The sequence below is a fragment of the Mobula birostris genome, chromosome 1, assembly GCF_030028105.1.
Source record: "Mobula birostris isolate sMobBir1 chromosome 1, sMobBir1.hap1, whole genome shotgun sequence".
Lineage (NCBI taxonomy): Eukaryota > Metazoa > Chordata > Chondrichthyes > Myliobatiformes > Myliobatidae > Mobula > Mobula birostris.
The window spans coordinates 121670809-121692546 of NC_092370.1; the positions used below are offsets into that span (position 1 = coordinate 121670809).

General features: G+C 40.2%; 1 protein-coding gene across 3 annotated transcripts in view; it reads left to right on the top strand.

The window, feature by feature from the left end:
- Nucleotides 1-21738, top strand: part of LOC140199432 (zinc finger protein 236-like) — a 154734-nt gene that overhangs the window by 108002 nt on the left and 24994 nt on the right. For all 3 annotated transcript variants that reach the window (XM_072261550.1, XM_072261535.1, XM_072261541.1), the window contains exons 18-24: nt 2375-2526; nt 4248-4433; nt 8971-9238; nt 12953-13056; nt 17511-17876; nt 18459-18607; nt 21391-21631. In XM_072261550.1, the coding sequence (XP_072117651.1) occupies nt 2375-2526; nt 4248-4433; nt 8971-9238; nt 12953-13056; nt 17511-17876; nt 18459-18607; nt 21391-21631 (1466 nt within the window). The remainder of the gene's footprint in view (nt 1-2374; nt 2527-4247; nt 4434-8970; nt 9239-12952; nt 13057-17510; nt 17877-18458; nt 18608-21390; nt 21632-21738) is intronic.

Here is a 21738-nt window from a genome sequence, read left to right on the forward strand (position 1 = left end):
TACTAGCTGGTTAATCCAAATTAAATTTCGCTGCTGTAGACAGATTCAAAATATCTCTAAGTTACTTGCACAGACCTATGGATTACTAGTCAGGTACAAGCACTAGGCTCTGACTTCTTTCCTAAGAGAAGTGCTTCTTTATGCCTGCTGCCATTGTCACAACACAAGAATTGATAACCAGATGCGATAGTAGAGCCATTACAGAGATCATTGGTATAAAGTGATCAACATTTGTAACACAACTTTCAAAGATGAGTGGGAGTGGCTGGATGAAATAAGAAGCTGGACGATAATAGGTAGAAAAAATGTAAAGGGCTGGATAAGAAGGAATCTGATAAGAGGGGAGAGTGGACCATGGAGAAATGGGTGCTAATGGGAGGTGTTAGGCAGATGAGAAGAGGTAAGAGGCAAGAGTGGGGAAATTGAAGAAGGGGGAGGGGGAAAATTACCAGAAGTTTGAGAGATCAATGGTCATGCCGTCAGGTTGGGGACCCCTGACCTAGATGGAATATGTGGTGTTGCTCCTCTATCCTGGAACCTGGAAGTGGCTGTATTGTGGTAGAAGAGGAGGCCATGGACCAAAATGTTGGAATGGGAATGGGGATCAGAGTTAAAATGATTGACCATTGGGATATCCTGCATTTTTCGGATGGAGCAGAACTGCTTGATAACATGGTCTCCCAATCTACATCTGGTCTCACTTAGAGGGGGCCTCACTGGGAGCACTGGATACAGTAGATGACCCCAGCAGATTTGCAGGTGAAGTACTGCCTCACTTGGAAGGATTTGAATGGAGATAAGGGAGGAAGTGAATGCATAGGTGTAGTGCTGCTTCTGCTTGTGGGGTTAAGTACCTCGTTGGAGATTAGTGGAGTGGACTGGCATGAATGGACAAGGGAATCACAGAGGGAGCAATCCCTATCCCTGAAGAAAGCAGAGACTGGAGGGGTGGATGTGGGAGGGAAGATAATGATGTGTTTGGTGGTCGGGTCCGGTTGAAAATGGTGGGTGTTGTGGAAAATTATATTTTGAGGCTCATCGAGTGGTAGGTGAGGACAAGTAACCCTACCCCTGTGAAAGTGGCAGGAGGATGGAGTGAGTGTGGATGTCCAGGAAATGGAGAAGATGTGGTTAGGGCAGCATCAATGGTGGAAGAAGGGAAACCCTGTTCTTTACTGTTTTGAGGAGAATATATCAGGTTTATAAAGGGATATTGATGGGTTGAATTATTGGGCAAAGTGATATGAATTATAAAATGAGGAAAATGTGAAGTTTCCTTTGGAAGAAAGAATGATAACACATTGTTAAATAGAGAAAGACTTCAGAAATCAGCAACACAGTGTGTGCCAAGTAATCAGGAAGGAAAATGTAACACTTACTTTCATTTTGAAATATAGAAGTCTTTTTAAAAGTCTACCAACTGCCAGGGAGAATACCTTTATTTGAGGAGAGATATTATTGAAGGCTGTTCAGACTCTGGGATGACCTCAGATATGAAAGGATTGTCTTATGAGGAAAGGTAGAATTAATTGGGTATGCACATTTTGGTCTTTAGAAAAATGAGAATGATTTTATTGAAATGTGTAAGATTTTTGGGGAGGGAGGCTTGAAATGTTGAGGATGTTTTCCTCATGAGAGTCTGGCCAGGGAGTATAGTGTCAGAATAAGAGGATGCCTATTTAAGATTGAGTTAAAGAAGAGTTCCTTACAAAGGGCCATAAATATCTGGAATTCCTTGCCACAGAAGTTTAAATCCTTGAATATGTTTGAAATTGAGTCATAGAGTACTGCAATATAGAAACAGGCTCTTCAGCCCATCTAGTCCATGCCAACTAATCCCATTGAACTGCATCTGGACTATAGCCCTCCATATCCTTCCAATCCATGTGCCTATCCAAATTTCTGTTAAATGTTGAAATCAGGCCCACATCCACCACTTATGCTGCCAGTTTGTTTCATACTCACACCTCTCCGAGTGGGGGAAAAAAAGTTCCTCTTCATGTTCCCCTTAAACATTCCACCTTTTACCCTTAATCAATTACCTCTAGTTCCAGTCTCACCCAACCTTAGCTGAATAAACCCGCTTGAATTTACCATATCTATAGCCCTCATAATTTTATATTATCTCTATCAATCTCCCCTCATTCTTCGACACTCTAGGGCTGGGGTTCCCAACCTTTTTTATGCTATGGGTCACTACCATTAACCGAGCAGTCTGTGCACCCCAGATTGGGAACCTCTGCTCTAGGGAATAAACTCATGGTCTAATGTTTACTATCCCTTTTCTCCATTTTCATCTCTAATTCTGAAGGTATATAAAAGTCAAGTGCATTGTTAACACTGACTATTTTTACCCATCTCCTGCATTCCCCAGGTGTGAATTCTGTACCAAAGGTTTCAAGAAGTCAAGCCATCTGAAGCAACATGTACGTTCGCACACAGGTGAAAAGCCCTTCAAATGTCTTCAGTGCAATCGATGTTTTGTATCCTCAGGTGTTTTGAAAGCACATCAGCGAACACATACAGGTAATGGCTTTGAGTATACTGATGTGTAACAAGAGATGAGAGCCTGTATTTATACAAGGGATGGAATAGTAAATTTGCTGATGACACAAGGGTTGGGGGTGTTGTGGATAGTGTCAGAGATTACAGCGGGACATTGATATGATGCAAAACTGGGCTGAGAAGTGGCAGATGGATTTCAACCCAGATAACTGTGAGGTGGTTTATTTTGGTAGGTCAAATATGAGGCAGAATATAGTGAGTGTGGAGGATCAGAGGGAACTTAGGGTCCAAGTCCATAGGACACTCCAAGCTGCTATGTAGGTTGACTCTGTGGTTAAGAAGGCATGTGGTGCATTGGCCCTCGTCAACTGTGGAATTGAGTTAGAGAGCCGAGAGATAATGTTGCAGATATATAGGACCCTGGTCAGACCCCACTTGCAGTACTGTGTTCAATTCGGGTCACCTCACTACAGGAAGGACGTGGAAACCATAGAAAGGCTGCAGAGGAGATTTACAAGGACGTTGCCTGGATTGGGGAGCATGCCTTATGAGAATAGGTTGAGTGAACTCAGCCTTTTCTCCTTGGAGCGACAGATGATGAGGGGTGACCTGATAGAGGTGTGTAAGATGATGAGAGGCATTGATTGTGTGGATAGTCAGAGGCTTTTCCCCAGGGCTGAAATGGCTAACACAGGAGGGCATAGTTTTAAGGTGCTTGGAAGTAGGTACAGAGGAGATGTCAGGGGTATGTCTTTCACGCAGAGAGTGGTGAGTGCGTGTAATGGGCTGCCAGCGGCAGTGATGGAGGCAGAAACGATAGGGTCTTTTAAGAGGCCCCTGGAATAGGTATATAAAGAGCTATGGGTAAGCCTAGGTAGTTCTAAGGTAAGGACATGTTCAGCACAGCTTTGTGGGCCAAAGGGCCTGTATTGTGCTATAGGTTTTCTACAAAGTGTATGTTTCTAATCCCATTTGTAGGCTCAGAACAGCACATAGTGGTTTACAGCCAAAGCATTGTGAAAAGTGGTGAGTTTTCACAACGCCTGTGTGATAAATGAGAGCCTTTTGTGGGCAAGCTGAAAATGCTTTCTCACAACACAGATAGTGATAGAAGTAGCAGTAGAGTCTTGAGTTCATTGATTTCAATTTGCTCTTGAAGAAAAAAAGGCCCCTGCTGGTTTCTGGTGGAAGCTCCGGCCAGCTAATTTGTCTAGCTGAAAATTTGAACTAGCTTGTCATCCACAGCAAATCAGTTTATTCCTTCAGAAAGTTTTGACCCCTGAATTTAGTTGTGAATTGTCTCATGCGTTTCAATATAATTTTTAAAACAAAATAATTGGCCAAGCATAATACAAGTCAAATGTGATTCAGAATGGAATTGCTCTTTTATTGAACTACCTATCTTTCACTTAGGAATCACCGAGACAAAATAATTAAAATCTAAAATAACTGCACCAAAGTAAGTTAGGTGGAAGCAGACTCAATAATAACTTCAAAGGAGACTGCAATAAATACCTGGAATTGAGAAAGGCATGGGATTAGAACTAATTGAGTAGTTAGTTCAATGAATCTGAATAGATGTAAAAGGCTGAATGGTTTCCATCATTACGTTGATGTTTTGATGTTTAAACTGCTGTGTACTGTAACACCAATTGCTGTGTTTCTGTCAGTATTTTTGAAACAAATGATATCTTATTTTAACATCTATTGGCATTTTGAATTATGTCTATACATGTTTAAAGGTATTAAAGCCTACAGATGCAATGTATGTGATGCCACCTTTACTACCAATGGGAGTCTTACAAGGCACATGGTAATCCATACCAGCCTCAGACCATTTAAGTGCCCTTTCTGCGATGATACTTTCCGAACATCACTTCACTGCAAAAGGCACATGAAAGCTCATCAAACTACTGCAGGAGTAGGAGGTATGAAATACATCGCTTGATCGCAGTTGTGTTCTATTATCAGTCGAAGGTTTTACAGTGGGATTTCATCACTTCCATCCCCTACCACTCTCCTTGAAGACTCATTTCTACCCTGGCCAAATAATGGTCCAAGGAGTTGAATTTCAGAAAGCTGAGAGTGACTGCCTTGAGTGTAGCATTGAAGAGCCCTCGTAAATGTGCAGTCATGGAGAGTCAAAATGGAAAACTCAGCAATCTCAACATATTGACCATGAAAGTGGGAGAGTGGGGGTTATGGTTGTAGATGCTAGAAGTCATTCAACTCAGCTCCAGAACAAAGCAGCCATCTTCAACTTCATTAATAACTAGCATTCTACTTTTACTTTTATCTTCTCAAATGGATCTTAGAAATGATAACCCAGCAGCAGAACGATTAAGTGTTTGCAGTCCATAAGACCATAAGATATGGGAGAAGAATTGGGTCATTTGACCCATTAAGTCTGCTCTACCATTTCATCATGATCCATTTTCTCTCAGCCCTAATTTCCTGCCATTTCCCCATGTCCTTTCATGCCCTGACTAATCAAGAATCTATCAACCTCTGCCTTAAATATACCCAGTGTCTTGGCCTCCACAGCTTCCTGTGGTAACAAATTCCACAGATTCGCCATTCCCTGGCTAAAGAAGCCACTCCTCATCTCCGTTCTAAAAGGATGCTCCTCCATTCTGAGGCTGTGCCCTCTGGTCTAGACTTTCCCACCATAGGAAACATGCTCTCTACATCCACTCTATCAAGGCCTTTCACCATTTGATAGGTTTCAATGATGTCACCCCTTATTCTTCTGAATTGTAGTGAATACAGGCCCAGAGCCATCAAATGCTCTTCTTATGACAAGCTATTCAATCCTGGAATAATTTTTGTGCATCTGCTTTGAACCCTCGCCAGTTTCAGCACATCCTTTCTAAAATAAGGGACCCAAAACTGCTCACAAAAGTGAGGCCTCACCATTGCATCCTTGCTTTTATATTCTAGTCCTCATAAAATGAATGCTAACATTGCATTTGTCTTTCTCACCACAGATTCAACCTACAAACTAACCTTTGGGAAATCCTGTACAGGGATTCCCAAGTCCCTTTGTGCCTCAGATTTTTGAATAGAAAATGGTCTGCCCTTTCGTTCCTTCTGCCAAAGTGCATGGCCATACATTTCCCAACACTGTATTCCATCTGCTACTTCTTTGCCCATTCTCCTACTCAGTCTTAAGTCCTTCTGTAGCCTCTCTTATTTCCTCAAAATTACCTGCCCCTCCATCTATCTTATCATTTGCAAACTTTACAATAAAATCACTATTTCCATCATCCAAGTCATTTTTATATAATGTTTTTTTTAAAAAAAAAGTCGGTCCTAACATAGACCTCTGTGGAACACCTCTAGTCACTGGCAGCCAAACAGAAAAGGTTGCCTTTATTCCTCCTCTTTGCCTCCTGCTAATCAGCCACTGCTTTATCCATGCTAGTATCTGTACTGTAATACCATGTCCTCTGATTGTTAAGCAACCTCAGGGGTGGCATCTTGTCAAGGCCTTCTGAAAATCCAAGTACACAACTTCAACTGATTCTCCTTAGTCTGTCCTGCTTGCTATTTCTTCAGAATTCCAACAGATTTGTCAAGCAAGATTTTCTCCTTGAGGAAACCATGCTGACTACAACCTATTTTATCATGTGCCTTCAAGTACACCAAAACCAGAGCCTTAACAATTGACTCCAACATCTTCTCAACCACTGGGGTCAGACTAACTGGCCTATAATTTCCTTTTTTTTACCTCTTCTTGAAAAGTGGAATGATAATTGCAATTTTGCAGTCGTCTGGAGCTATTTCAGAATCTACTGATTCTTGAAAGATCGTTACTGCTGCCTCCACAATCTCTTCAGCCACCTCTTTCAGAACCCTCAGTGTATACCATCTGGTCCAGGTGATTTATCTACCTTCAGACCTTTCAGATTCCCAAGAACCTTCTCCTTAGAAATGGTAATTTCACACACTTCTGACCCCCGACACTCTGGAACTTCCACCATACTGTTAGTGTCTTCCACGGTGAAGACTGGTGCAAAATACTTAGTCAATTTGCCTGCCATTTCCTTGTCCCCTATTACTACCTCTCCAGTATTGTTGTCCAGCACCTCTCTTTTACATTTTATGTATCTGAAGAAACTTTTGGTATACTCTTTAATATTAATGGCTAGCATACTATCATATTTTAAAAGCTTCCTAATCATGTACTCCCCATTATTTTTGGTTTTATGTTAGGCTTAACTTCTTGTTAACCACAGGTGTGTAATCTTGCCTTTAGAATACAAGTTCCTCTTTGGGATGGAGATGTCATGTGCCTTCCAAGTTACTTCCAGAAATTCCAGGCTTTGCTGCTCTGCCATCATCCCTGCCAGTGTTCTTTTCCAATCACTTTTGGTCAGCTCTTTCATGCCTCTGTACTTTCCTTTACTCAGCTGTTATACTGATACATATGACTTCAGCTTTTTCTCAGACTTCAGGGTGAATTCAATCATATTATGATCACGTTCCCCAAAGGGTTATTTTACCTTAAGCTCCAATCAATTCTAGTTCATTGCACAACACTCAATCCAGAATAGCTGATCCCCTAGTGGGCTCGACCACGAGCTGCTCTAAAAAGCCATCTTATAAACCTTCTAGAAAATCCCACTCTTGGGATCCAGCATCAACTTGATTTTCCCAATCTACCTGCATATTGAAAATACGCATGGCTATTGTAACAATGCCCTTTTGGCTTGTATTTTCTATCTCCCGATTATAATGTGTAGACCACATCCTTACTACTGTTTGTGGGACTGTATACAACTCCCATCAGGGTCTTTTTACCCTTGCAGTTCCTTAGCTCTCCCCACAATAATTCATCACTTGATCCTGTGTAACCTCTCTAATGATTTGATTTAATTATTTTACCAAAAGAGTCATGTCACCCCTCTGCCAACTTGCCTTTCCTTTTGATACAATGTATACCCTTGGATGTTAAGCTCCCAGCTATAATCTACTTTCAGCCATGATTCAGTGATGGCTGCATCATGCATACCAATCTGTAACTGTGCTACAAGTTCATCTGCCTTATTCCATGTACTCCGTGCATTCAAATATAACACCTTCAGTCCTGTATACACCCTTTTCGATTCTGTCCGCCTTTTACATTGCAGCTCATCCTGTTGACTGTTGTCTTACCCTATCATCAGCCTCTTCTTGCTAGGAATCTCACTGCCTTTGTTTATAAGCCAGCTACCTCATCCTCAGCACTACGGTTCGCATCCTCCTGCCTAATTAGTTTAAGCCCTCCCGAACAACTCTGGCAAACCTGCCCACAAGGATATTAGACCCCCTTGGGTTCTTGTGTAACCTGTCTTACCTACCCGCCAAAGAGATCCCAATGATCCATAAATCTAAACCCCTGCCCCCTGCACCAGTTCCTTAGCCACACATTCACCTGCCAAAACATCGTAGTTTTACCTTTACAGGTGTGTGGTACAGGCAGAAATCCAGAGATTACTACCCTGGAGGTCCTGTTTTTCATCTTTCTATCTAGTCCCTAAAATCTCTCTTCAGGACCTCATCACCTTGTCTACCAGTCACTGGTTCCAATATACACCAAGACTTCTGGTGATCTGATACATCCCTGATCCTACCACCAGGAGGCAACATACCATCTGAGTATCTCCATTGCGCCCACAGAATCTCATCTCTGTTCGTCTTATGAAAGAACCTCCTATCAGCACTGCAATCCCTTCACCTCTCTGCACTTCTGAGCCACAGCACCAGACTCAGTGCCAGAGACCCAGTCACTGTGGCTCCATCCTGGTAGGTTGTCCTTCTTAACAGTATCTAAAACTGTATACTCAATAGTGAGGGGAACAGCCACAGGTGTCCTCTACACTGGTTGTGCATTTCCCCTCCTTTCCATGACCGTCACCCAGTTACTTGTCTCCTGCAACCTAGGGGTGACTACTTCCTTGTAGCTCCTGTTTATCACCTCCTCATTCTCCCGTATGAGTCAAAGGTCATCGAGCTGCAGCTCCAATTCCTTCATATGTTCTCCCAGGAGCTTTCCCGTTGTATTAATGTTTCAGCATTCAAAGGCATTAGCTCCAAACAAAATAACTCATGGAAATTTAATAAGCAGAGTCTGCAAATGTTGGAAATTTGGAATAAAAAATGGGAAAATTCTGCAAGTCCTCAACCAGCAGGCACCATGTGTGGAGAGAGAAATACTGTTTCAGGTTGATGATGTTTTATCAGAAAGGTCACTGCCATCAAGACCCATTTCTGATGAAAGTTGACCAATCTGAAATGTTAGCAGTTGTTCTTTCCACAGATGCTGCCTGACATGCGAAGCACTTTGTTTTTTATTCACTGGTAGAGGCATGTCATTTCTACATTCAATAATTGCTGGCAATCTACACAAGTCTGTTTTTTTTATGGTGGAGTCTTTTAAATATGACAAAAAAAATGTTTTCTGCTTTTACCCTGTAAACATAGACGAGGATGAAAACCTAGAGAGACCTGTTGTGCGAAGGCCAAGGATTGGGATCATCACATTTACAGAAGAGGAGACGGCAGAACTGGCAAAAACTGAAACGAGATTAGATGCTACAATTTCTGAAAAAGTGTTAGTGCAATCGGCAGCAGAAAAGGACCGTGTCAGTGAGATGAAGGATAAGAACACAGAGATGGAAGAGGAACCTAAACATGCAAACCAGTGCTCATTTTGTACTAAGAGCTTCAAAAAGCCCAGTGACTTAGTTAGGTGAGGATTGATGCTATCGATTGAAAACTCTGTAAGACTGGTTAGACATGACCTACCACACATGAAGCCATGCTGATTATCCCTAATTAGTCCATGTCTATCCAAATACTCATATATCCGTTCTCTTAGAATGCCTTTCAAAAACTTTCTCATTACTGATGTGAGGCTCACTGGCCTATAATTTCCTGGGTTTTTTTTTGGAGCCTTCCTTAAACAACAGAACAGCATTAGCTATATTTTAAGCCTCCTGTATCTCACCTGTCACTGAGGATGATTTAAATATCTCTGCCCATGCCTCTGCAATTTTTGCACTTGCCTCTCACAGGGTCCGAGGGAACACCTAGTCAGACCCTGGGGATTTTATCTACCCTAATTTGCCTCAAGATAACAAACATGTTGCTCAATATTAGTTTTGATTTCATTAAGCTAAGGGTACCGGCCACAGTCTATGATACAATCATGTGATGTGTGCTGACATATCAATGAAGTACTCAGTTAGAAAGCTGAGAGATGGTGGAGTTTAGTAGTAATAGTAATACAGAATACCAAGAAACATTTGCCATTAAAAGCATTATTTTCATTGTGGAATGTGATGCTTTATGTTGCATAAAATTAGTTGTTAGTTTTTTTTTAGGCATCCGTTAGTCTCATGAAACCATGGATTTGCGCCTTGGAAAGTTTCCAGGGCGCAGGCCTGGGCAAGGTTGTATGGAAGACCAGCAGTTGCCCATGCTACAAGTCTCCCCTCTCCACGCCACCAACGTTGTCCAAGGGAAGGGCATTAGGACCCACACAGCTTGGCACCAGTGTCATCACGGAACAATGTGTGGTTAAGTACCTTGCGCAAGGACACACACGCTGCTTCAGCCAAGGCTCGAACTAGCGACTTTCAAATCACTAGATGAACACCTTAACAACTTGGCCACGCGCCAACACAGTTGTTAGATTATGTCACAACAATTCAAAGCCCAGTGAGTCGCTGCATTGCATAGGAGTTCTCTTCCTGAGAACTGTCTTAATTACTTCCTAAGTCAGAAATAATTTTTTTTTATAGCTACCCATAACTTATCACTCTACCTACACTCAGTAGAGTTCCTTCATTTCATTGAATATTCATCCATCACTGTCCATAATTAGTATCCAGTCATTAGTGAGTACCACAAAATATTTTATCATGTTTATTATCTTGAAAAATGCTTTAAAAAGTAAGTCATTTTTTGCTAAGTTGTCATCTATAGCCAGTTAAGTTGCTATAGTTCATTGTTGAGATGACATTATGGTCAAGTATCAGAAATAACTTTGACAAACATGAATATGGAAAGCAGAAGTTTAAATAAATGTAATTAGTATTACAGCTTTTTTAATTTGCAATCTCTCCCTCCTCTATCCTTTACATTGGTTATAGCTTGCATTATTTTTATTCTAGTCATATGTATGTACCGTTTTCTCTGCCCTTAAATCATTCTGTAAAAAATTCCCATTCACCTTTTCAGTTCCACTAACATTTTGTCCTCTGTTTCTGCTTTCTGTTCAGAGTTGGAATATGTCTTTTAAAAACAACATGCTTTCATTGGTTTGAGTTGTGAGTGCAGTGTCTGAAATTAACTGTTTTACTGATGTCCAAAGATATATATTTTTGGAAAACTGTTATCTATCAATATTGAAATTGCCTTTAGTGCTGTATTTTTTCTTTATGTCTTTCTTTATGGAACTGGTATCAAGGTGAATTATGGAAAAGTCAAAAACGGGTGAAGGAATGTTAAATTGCACTGAGAATGTGTTAATTATCCTGCTTAATTGACAAGCTATCTTGCTTAATTGGCTTGTGAAGTGAAACAAAATATAGATTCAAATATGTATTCAGGGTTTAAACTTTGCCTGGTTCACTAATTTTTATTGGTGCCTTGGATAATTCAATATCTAAGCATCAATTGTCCATATGTCATCATAATGAGCAAGTTGATCTGTAATTATTATTCGTGTACCACATTATCTTTATTTTTCTGCCCCAATAAGCAATTTTAATAATGAGCATTTCTAATTTAAGGAAATTAAAAAGAGCCGCAACATAGTAAGGAAATATTCCTGCAAGTAAAATTGACTTCTGTGATCTTCTATCATCTTTCAGTCACCCTTATTTTGAAAGACTGCTAAATTTGTGCAGTCTTTTAAATGGGTTATGCTTTAGCTAGTGCTGAAGAATAACAGACACCAGCACTTATTAACCTTGGGTACAATTTTTTTTATCATTAGAATGCCCAATTACTACCTGTCACATGACTGACATTGCAAGTTTTAACTTTGAGCAAGCATGAGAGTCATTTCAGTACTTGGTGGAAGAGCCATTCTGTAGTCTATCTTACTTTAGCAGGGCATTTACCTCTTTACCCCCCTAAAAGCTCTCTTAAAGAGTTGTCCAGTTCATTACTAACCTCTCATCCACCCACCTTCCCTATGCCATTTCGCTGGTGGAATATAATGCAGTACTGATCCCTGAAAGAAAGTTAGTAGTTTCTCTGTCCTATAGCTGCCTTTGCAGGTAACCTGGGACGAGGCCATAGAGCATATGGACGAGGCCATAGAGCATAAATACAGCATGGGAACAGGCCCTTTGGCCTAACTTGTCTATTACTGACATTGTGTCCACCAAGCTAGTCACATTTACCTGCCTATCCCCCTAAACCTTTCCTATCTGCGTATTTCTTTACTTGATTGTTAATGTATCTGCCTCAACTGTTTATTCTTGATGGCTCATTCTTTACAAGCGTCAACTAATTTGCCCCTCAGGTATCTAAGTATTTCACCTCCCACCTTAAAACTATGCCCTCTAGTTTTAAGTTCCCTATCTCTGGGAATAAGACTATGTATGTTCACCCTACCAATACCCCTCATTATTTAATACTCGTTGGATCAAAATGCCTCTATAAAGTATTGGGGAAAAAAGCAGATTATTTTTGTGTTTCTATCATAGCTTCAAGTAACCTTTCAGTATTTTTAATTCTTTGAAAGAGGTGAATTTTCTAAAAAAAAAGTGTTTTAGTATCGGGTATATTATTACTGGCATGTGTCGTGAAATTTGTTAACTTAGCAGCAGCAGCTCAATGTGATACATAATATAGAAGAAGAAGAAAAATAAATAAATCATTTACAGTATATGTATTTAAATAGATTAAAAATAGTGTAAAAAACAGAAGTAATATATATTTTTAAAAAAAGGGTGGTTGTGTTCACGGGTTCAATGTACATTTAGGCAGCAGATGGCAGAGTAGAAGACGCTATTCCTGCATGGCTGAGTGTGTACTTTCAGGCTTCTGTACCTCCTACCTGATGGTAAAAGTGAGAAAAGGGCATGCCCTGGGTGCTGGAGGTCCTTAATTAATGGACGCCGCCTTTCTGAGACACCGCTCCTTGACGATGTCCTGGGTACTTTGTAGACTAGTACCCAAGATGGAGCCAACTAAATTTACAACCCCCTGCAGCTACTTTTGGTCCTGTGCAGTACTCCTCTTCCCCCCCGCCCCCCCATATCAGACAGTGTTGCAGCCTGGTGTGCAAACTGTCTCTCATCTGTTAAATATCTAGCCAACTCATATGTAGAAACATAATGACTTTTGGTAATTTAATTGGATATTTTTTGAAAGTTTGTATTTAAAAGAAGCAATTTTGAATCTATCTAAATAGTAACAGTAATATGTGTTATTTCATCCTGCTTAGGCATATACGAATTCATACTGGTGAGAAGCCTTTTAAATGCGATGAATGTGGGAAGAGTTTTACAGTGAAGTCTACACTGGATTGTCATTTAAAAACTCACACAGGTTAGTACTGCTTTCTCTATTAAGTTGTTATAAAAAGACATTTGTGGTTGATGGATGCTATAAAACACTTAGCTAAACAGAAAGCTTTCATTTGCAAGCGTAACTACTTACTCCTTAAGTTCGTGTTTTCCTATTTAAGGTGTTATTGCATTAGCTACTTACGTAATTGCGTTGATTTTATTTATTTTTAAAGAGAAACATGAACAAGTACAGCAAATGCATAGTTTACTGAGACTCAGAATCCACTTTACTAGTTTGACACATTCCATTGTTACTCAAACCACTCTTGTTTCTAATGGATCTGTTGGTGCTAAATTGGGGGAGATTGTTATATATCTGTTCCTAAAAGGAATTGAGCTGCTGCTGTTATTTCAGGAGTCAACAGCCAATTGAATTCACATAAGAGACCGATATTTGGTGTCGTCCAGCTTTGTTTTGAGATTTAATTCTAAAGTGATATTCTGCTTAAGTAGTAAATATACAAACACTATTTGCTAATTGCACAAAAGCAGGATGTGAATGTTTGGAAATGGTAGATTGGGCAGGTCCACTTTGTGCATTAATGCTTTTTTTTGTGAATAAAACTTTTTTTTACTTTCAGTGCTTCTGGAGTAAGCTTGATAGACATTTGAGTGCAAATTGCTGAACTAAACATTTTTCTGTTAAGTGGATGGAAAATTTTGTAATAAAGCCAGTTTTCCATCACTATTGCCAGTGCCTGGAGCTGAGGTTTGAAAACTTCAAATTTACCTCATGGTGGCTTGAAACTGGAAGCAGTGAGCATTTTATGAACCAATACTTTGGATTACCTTCACGTAAAAAAGTTGACCATAAGCTTATTTGCTAATTTCATTGTGGTTTTGGCATTGAAATTTAGTAGATGGGCTCAGAGTAGTTGAGCAACATACTGAACAGGCCTGTGATTGAACATCTGGGAGAACCTGGCATGATTAATGCAGCAGGCATAAGCTGTACATGAGAACGTGAGAAATGAGAGCAAGAGTAAGCCATCTGATCCATCAAATGTGCTCTGCCATAAGGTCATGGCTGATCTGGATATGGACTCAGCTCCACCTATCTGTTCTTTCCCCATAATCCTTAATTCCCCGCTATGTAAAATTCTATCTGTGTCTTAAATGTATTTAGTTAGGTATCTCCTACTGCTAGAGAAGTCCACAAATTTATTACTCTCTGGGAAAAGCAGTTTCTCTTCATCTCTATCCTAAGTCTATTGTCTGAAATCTTGATGCTGTTTCATCTGTTTCAAGTCTGTCTCACCAGTGGAAACAAATGTCCTGCCTCAATCTTATCTATCCCTTTCATAACTTTATGTTGCTATAAGATCCTCTCCTATTCTTATGACTATCAGCAAGTATGGTCCCAGGCAAACTCAATCTCTCCTCTAGGCTAATCCCCTCGTCTCCAGAATCAACCTGGTGGATCTCCTCTGCACCATCTCCAAAGCTAATAAATCTTTCAAGTAAGGATACCAGAAGTGCACACAGTACTCCAGGTGTGGCCTCACCAGTATCCTGTACCATTGGAGCGTTGTTGCTTTTAAATTTAATCCTGTAAGGTAATGTAATTGGAAGAAATGTACATAATTTGCAATCATCGACATTGAGTTGGGGTTTCACTTTAAGAGGTTTGAAGTTTTGTTATGTAAGGATTTATAGCACGCTTTTCTGTTAAGGGTTTGGAGTTCAATAGAATGTGTTATAGGTTTCATTAAACATGAAACGCCTCATTTCATTTTATTTGCAAAAACCTACTATCCCTGCAGCAATGAAGGCCAACACTCCATTTGCTTTCTTGATAACCTGTTGCACTTGCAAAGCTGCCCTTTGCAATCATGCACAAGCACTCCTATGTCCCTCAGCGCAACAAGCATGCTGTGATAGTTCACCATTTAAATAATACTCATAATAATAACCTGTAATGTTCGTCAGTTTCTTGAGTAAATGAAAGCAAAGTTGCTCACTTTAAAAGAAAAAGTAGATGAAGATTAACTGCATTTCCTCTTAGTGTTGCTAAACTGAGATAGTCATTAGAGTTGTATTGGTCGGCTCAAGGTATGAACGAATGAAGGGAAGCTATTGTTTTTAGATCCAGCGGTGTGGGACTGAAGACATCTGTACCTCCTGCCTGATGGTACCTGTGAGAAGATGACCTAGATATTTGGGTACTTTGATGATAGATGTTGACTTCTTGAGCCAGCGCCTCCTGTAGATACTACTGAGGTGGCGAGAAATGTGCTGGTGTTGCATTGGATGTATCCACTATTCTCTGTAGCTTCTTGCATTCCTATGCATTTGAATTGCCGTAGTAGGCCACGATGCGAGTACTAGTAAAAGTACTGTATGCTTGGAAATGGGTAATAGTTGTTTCAACAGTACTCATTGAATCATCCAGAGTTAAATATAATTCTGGACTGGTTAATAGCTGTATTTTTGGGATTAATACTAAACATTTAGTTTAATAGTGAAAGCAGAAGAGGACTTTGAAAAACGAAATGTCTAAACTGGTCACTGCTTCACTATATGTTGCAACGATATTTTATAGCAACAGGACTAAGCCATCAAAATATTTCCATTAAAATTATCTTTGAGCTTGTAGTTTATTGGCTGAAATATGACTGAAAGATGGATAAAAGTTGTTTCCTATTGGGCCTGTCCAGTTCAGAGAGTTAAAAATAGACCTGAGGTGGATAGGGTTGATGGGAGTATGCTCCTCAACAGTTAATTGTTTTTGTGAGGCAAGTTTGTTAATGGATTTGGAAGTATGTAGAGCAATAGGAATCCTGAGTCCATGACCACTCAACATTGAAGACCATCTTCCAATGGGAGAGAACGGAAACCCTGGTGAAACAGAAGGAGGTGCGCATCCCTTCATAAACTACTCACCTGCCTGGTTCATCAGGTACCGTCCATCCCATCTATCAAAGTGACGACAAGTTGCCTGTTGGTCTCATCAGTCACTGCATCAGTGGGAAGGAAGCACATTGTCCTTGAGGAGAAGATCCAATTGAACAGTATAGCTGAATGAGGGATTGAATGGCCTTTTGTTGTACATGTCAAAATCCTGTGAATTTACAATTAATCCGTTGTTATTTTATTTGCCAAGTTATTTGCTATACCCTTTCACAGTGCTGTCAATCACATTAATTGATCTCACAAGGAAAATAAAATCTTATTTTTTCCTTCCCTGAATGACATGAGTGAAATTGGTATGTTTTCCTAACAATCTCATTTTTATTTGCAGATCTGAGGTTTTTTTTTTCCAGTTTGCAGATTTACTTAATCACTTGAATTAAATTCTGTTGTGGTAGGATTCAGATTTGTATCTCCAGAGCTGTGCTCCAGACCTCTGTCTACTAGTCCAGAAATTTAACCACTCTGCCACCATAATAATTGTCTGGTTCCCATGAAATTAATTGCAGATTTTATTTTTGATTCATGTTGACATTAGTTGAACTATTAAACTGCAAATCCCATAATAATATTTTAAAATTAAATTCTCTGCTCCTCACCACAACTTGTGGTTATAACAGGCTCCCAAGATCAAAGCATTCACTTTCCTTTCTTTTCATTGTCTGCATAGCCTTTCCACTCTATCACTCCCATCATTTCTTTCAGTTACTGGATCTGATATACTGCAGGCACTTCATTCATATTTCTTACTCAAGGTAGTTAAACTGGTTTTAAGAGTACGTGCATGAGATCAATAAGAAAATCATTTCCACTTACTTCAAACCTTAACAAATCTATTTTGGGAGTATCTTGTTTAGAGTGAGTCCTGGCACTTTACTATGAATTCAGCAATAAAATCTAATGATTGATGTGTTAGGCTGTTGCCTTAGAATCCCTGCTGTTAGATGTATAAATTTAAGAATGATTTTGATTGCAAAACACTATTTAAATGCTGAAGCTTTGCGCTGCGAATGATTTTTTTTAATGTTAGCCTGCTACAAGGTACTTAACATAATAATAAATTTCTGAAGCTCGTTGTGACCAAGATCTGAATTACTGTCAGAGTAAAAGCTTCTCCAGCAATATATTTTCTGTTTCCATTAGGAAGTTAGCTTTGAACCATGCCATATAGAGGTGTCATTGAAGCAAGATATCCATAGGAAGTGGTAATTAATTAGAACCTCTGCTGAAATGTATTCCTTTGAAAGATTAGCATAGAAGAGAGCAAAATTAGATGGGTTAGCTAAGAAATTCTATCCATTTCTTAAATAAATTCATTTTGAGAGAATTCATAAATTACGAATACTATTTGACAAAACTGCATTATCAACCTAACAAGAAAGTTAGCAGTACATTTTACGAAACATTTGTTTATTTGCAGTTATATTCTTGGCCTGACATGTGGTAAGTTTTATGTTTGCATTTGTTTTGCCCTTTTATTATTTATGTAATTATGAAAATTCTATTTTTGTATTTGAAATTTAGGTCAGAAACACTTCAAATGCCATGTTTGCAGTTCTCCCTTCTCGACCAAAGGTAGCTTAAAAGTTCACATGCGTCTACACACTGGAGCAAAGCCTTTCAAATGTCCTCATTGTGATGTGCGCTTCCGGACATCAGGGCACAGGAAGAGCCACATACAATCTCACTTTAAGCCTACCTCACTGCCAAAGAAAATCCGGAAGCCTATAACTCGCCAAACAACAGAGAGTTTGCAGCCTGTTAACTTGCTGACAACTGCTGATGCAAATGTTTGCATCGCCAATAATGGTGTTATGACCAATCAGTTTGATCAGAACCTTCTGCAGCAGGGGTTAGTTGGACAAGCCACACTTCCTTCCTCAATGTCAAGTAAGCAGCAATTATTTTTATTCCTCAATGTATTTCATAGTACCATTTGAAAGTTGTTTGCAGTTGAGTCGTGAAATTAAATAATACATTTGACCATTTCATCCATCGCATTAATACTTGAGGATATAGATATTGTAATTAACTTAAAAGCTGGTAAATAGTGGAAACAAAAACAACAGGAATTCTTCAGATGCTGGAAATTCAAGCAACACACATCAAAGTTGCTGGTGAACGCAGCAGGCCAGGCAGCATCTCTAGGAAGAGGTACAGTCGACGTTTCAGGCCTGATGAAGGGTCCTGACGAAGGGTCTTGGCTTGAAACGTCGACTGTACCTCTTCCTAGAGATGCTGCCTGGCCTGCTGCGTTCACCAGCAACTTTGAAATAATGGAAACAGTTTTAATGAATGCACTGTAGATGTAACAGGAGTAATATTTTTAATTATTGGTAAGCTTAATGTTCAACATCAGAACTAGGTCATGAGGGTGTAAATGTCAAAAACAAACAACTGATCAGATTTTAATAAACTCGTTAAACTAAGCCATATAATAATATGTCTTTAATTTTTTTTCCTCTCTGGCAGCGGGAGGTGATTTAACATTATCCCTTACGGATGCAAGCTTTGCCATTCTCGAAGGAATACAGTTGCAGCTTGTCTCTGCTAACCTGGTTGGACAAAATGTCCAGATCTCTGGCCTTGATCCTACCAATATAAACAACATCACACTACAGGTATAGTGTTTGTCATCAGAGTTGCTGTGATGTAGCTTATAAATCTGTATATTATTATAGGGCTGCCAGTGATGTAAATGCATCTACCCAGCTTTGGCAGGTTCTGCTACGGGGAGTTTCATTGGAATCTTGCTTTTCATATTCTTCAAAAACACTGCATGTTGAGAGGTCTCAAAGTATGCAGGTGTAGCGTTATCAATTTGTGAACCTTCATGGATTGCTCCAAAGTCCATGTAATAGTGAGCATCTAACCTCATTTTCATTAAATAGGCGAAGTTAGTAGTAGTAGTAGTCATAGTCATACTTTATTGATCCCGGGGGAAATTGGTTAAAGTTGAAGTAGTAACTACTTCTCAACACCAAACACAAACACAATTCCCATTCAGATATGTACATACATGGCCTCCTCTACTGCCATGATGAGGCCAAACTCAGGTTGGAGGAGCAACACCTCATGTACCGTCTAGGTAGTCTCCAGCCCCTTGGTATGAACATAGAATTCTCCAACTTCCGGTAATTCCCTCCCCCTCCCTTCCCCCATCCCAGTTTCACTCTGTCCCCTCCCCCAGCTGCCTATCACCTCCCTCGTGGTTCCACCGCCTCCTACTACCCATTGTGCTTTCCCCTTTTCCTTCTTCATCTTTCCTGCCTATCCCCTCCCTGCTTCCCCTCCCCCACCCCTTTATCTTTCCCCTTACTGGTTTTTCACCTGGAACCTACCAGCCTTCTTCTTCCCACTCTCCCCCCGACCTTCTTTATAGGGCCCCTGCCCCCTCCCTCTTCAGTCCTGACGAAGAGTCTCAGCCCGAAACATTGACTGTTCGTTTCCACGGATGCTGCTCGACCTGCTGAGTTCCTCCTGCGTGTTGTGCATGTTGTAACTACTTCTCTACCTCCATGTGTCTTTGTCCCAACATCAATGACATTGCCTTTGGTTTGCTCATGTTCTAATCCCCTTCCTGGACCTCTCCATCACTCTATACAGCTTCTTCAAGGATAAGAATTTAAAACTTATAGTCTAGAAATTTGTTCCCGTAATGCTGCAAAGCAGCAATGCTGTGTAGTCAAAGATGATTTACCCTTGAATGGAGCAAAAGTGCAACCATTTCTGGTTCTTCACGCCAAAATGGAAAACCATGCACTGATTTTCCATAACAAGCCTTTAGGAGGCTGTGTAATAGAATTCACCCTGCAGTTTGGGAGGGAGAAGCTGAAATCGGATGTGAAGGTATTACAGTGGAGTAAAGGTAACTATACAGGTATGAGAGAGGAGCTGGCAAAAGTTGATTGGATGCGGATGCTAGCAGGGATGATGGTAGAGCAACAATAGCTGGAGTTTCTGGGAGTGATTTGGAATATTAAGGAACATTCCAAAGAGAGGATGAGGCAACCGTGAATGAGTCAGAGTATAAAAGCAAAAGAGATTGCATACAATATTATAAAATTAGTGAGAAGCTAGAGGATTGACAAAAGAGCACGTTAATGCTAGCAGTCCTTATACTGTAAGTGCCCATCAGCATTTCAGTAAATATGAGAGAAACTCCCAGGTGCGTCAGAAAGACTACTGCATTTTCGATACCATCATCTCATACCTAGGTTGGGTCAGTTGAGGCAGAGAACTGTTAGCTGGCAGAGAATTAATTTTCATGAATAAGTTATTATAATTGCCTACCAGCCACACCTATCTGGAACTGTTAATGCACCATTAACAGTTGGATGTGTTTGTGAAATTAATATTTTAGTGTGTGTGATTACAGCGTTATGAATGTTGTTATAGTAACCTTAACTAATAGGGTGAGTGAAAAGAAACTAGTTTTACTAACAGAGGATGCAAATTTTAAGGTGAAGAAGCAAGAGACTGCTGATGCTGGTATCTGGAGCAACAAGCAAATGCTAGAGGAACTCAGAGGGTCTGGCATCATCTGTAGAGGAAATGGACCTTCAACATTTCAGGATCTCAACCAGAAACATCATCTGTTCATTTCCATCTACAGATGCTGCCTGAACTGCAGAGTCCTCCAGCAACTTATTTGTTGCTAGTTTTAAGATATTCAACAAATGAGCAATTGGGAAGATAAGAAATATTCAGTCCAGTGAATTATGTTTACAAAAAGAAATTGGATAAATGCTTGAATAGAACATATTTGCTGATTAGAGAGGAAAGAGCAAAAGGAATAAGAGAGGTCGTTCAAGGAGCCAACACAAACATGGTGGAAAAAATGGCCTGCATTTTGAACTTGGTCATTTCTTTTTATAGGCATCCGTTAGTCTCATGAGACCATGGATTTGCGCCTTGGAAGGTTTCCAGGACGCAGGCCTGGGCAAGGTTGTATGGAAGACCAGCAGTTGTCCATGCTGCAAGTCTCCCCTCTCCACGACACCGATGTTGCCCACGGGGAAGGGCATTAGGACCCTTACAGCTTGGCACTGGTGTCGTCACAGAGCAATGTGTGGTTAAGTGCCTTGCTCAAGGACACACACACTGCCTCAGCCAAGGCTCGAACTGGCAACCTTCAAATCACTAGACGAACCCCTTAACCACTTGGCCACGCGCCAACAGTTCTTTGATTTACTCACTTCTTGCATCTTTTATGCATGTAAATAGATTTCAGTTTTTAGCTTCAGATTGTTTAAAGGATAAAGTAATAATATACCTATATTAGTTAATGGACTAAGTGCCTGTCAGTTTTTCATCATTGATGTCATTCAGGAAGCTGACTTTTTGTTTGTCCCATATCTGATTATTATTTGACTTCAACCCCCTCCTACATTATTCTCTACAGATTGATTCGAGTATTTTGCAGCAGACATTACAGCAGAGCAACGTGCTCACCCAGCAACTTCCTGCAGACCCTAACCTACCCCAACAAGCTGGGACTCTCCAATCAGCAGACAGCACAGTGCCTGCCAATGTGGTCATCCAGCCACTCACCAGCCTGTCCATGCAACCTACAGTGACATCATCGGCTGCTATGGTGATTGGTGGTCTGACTGAGCAGGAGACCGTGCTGACCAACAGTTCTGGTGAGAAATGTACATCTTTTCAGCAATTAATGTTCGTGTGAAATTGTTGATTGTTTGTTTGGGGTTTTTTTGAGACCTTTGTGGTCACTTTCATCTATGGTAACCTT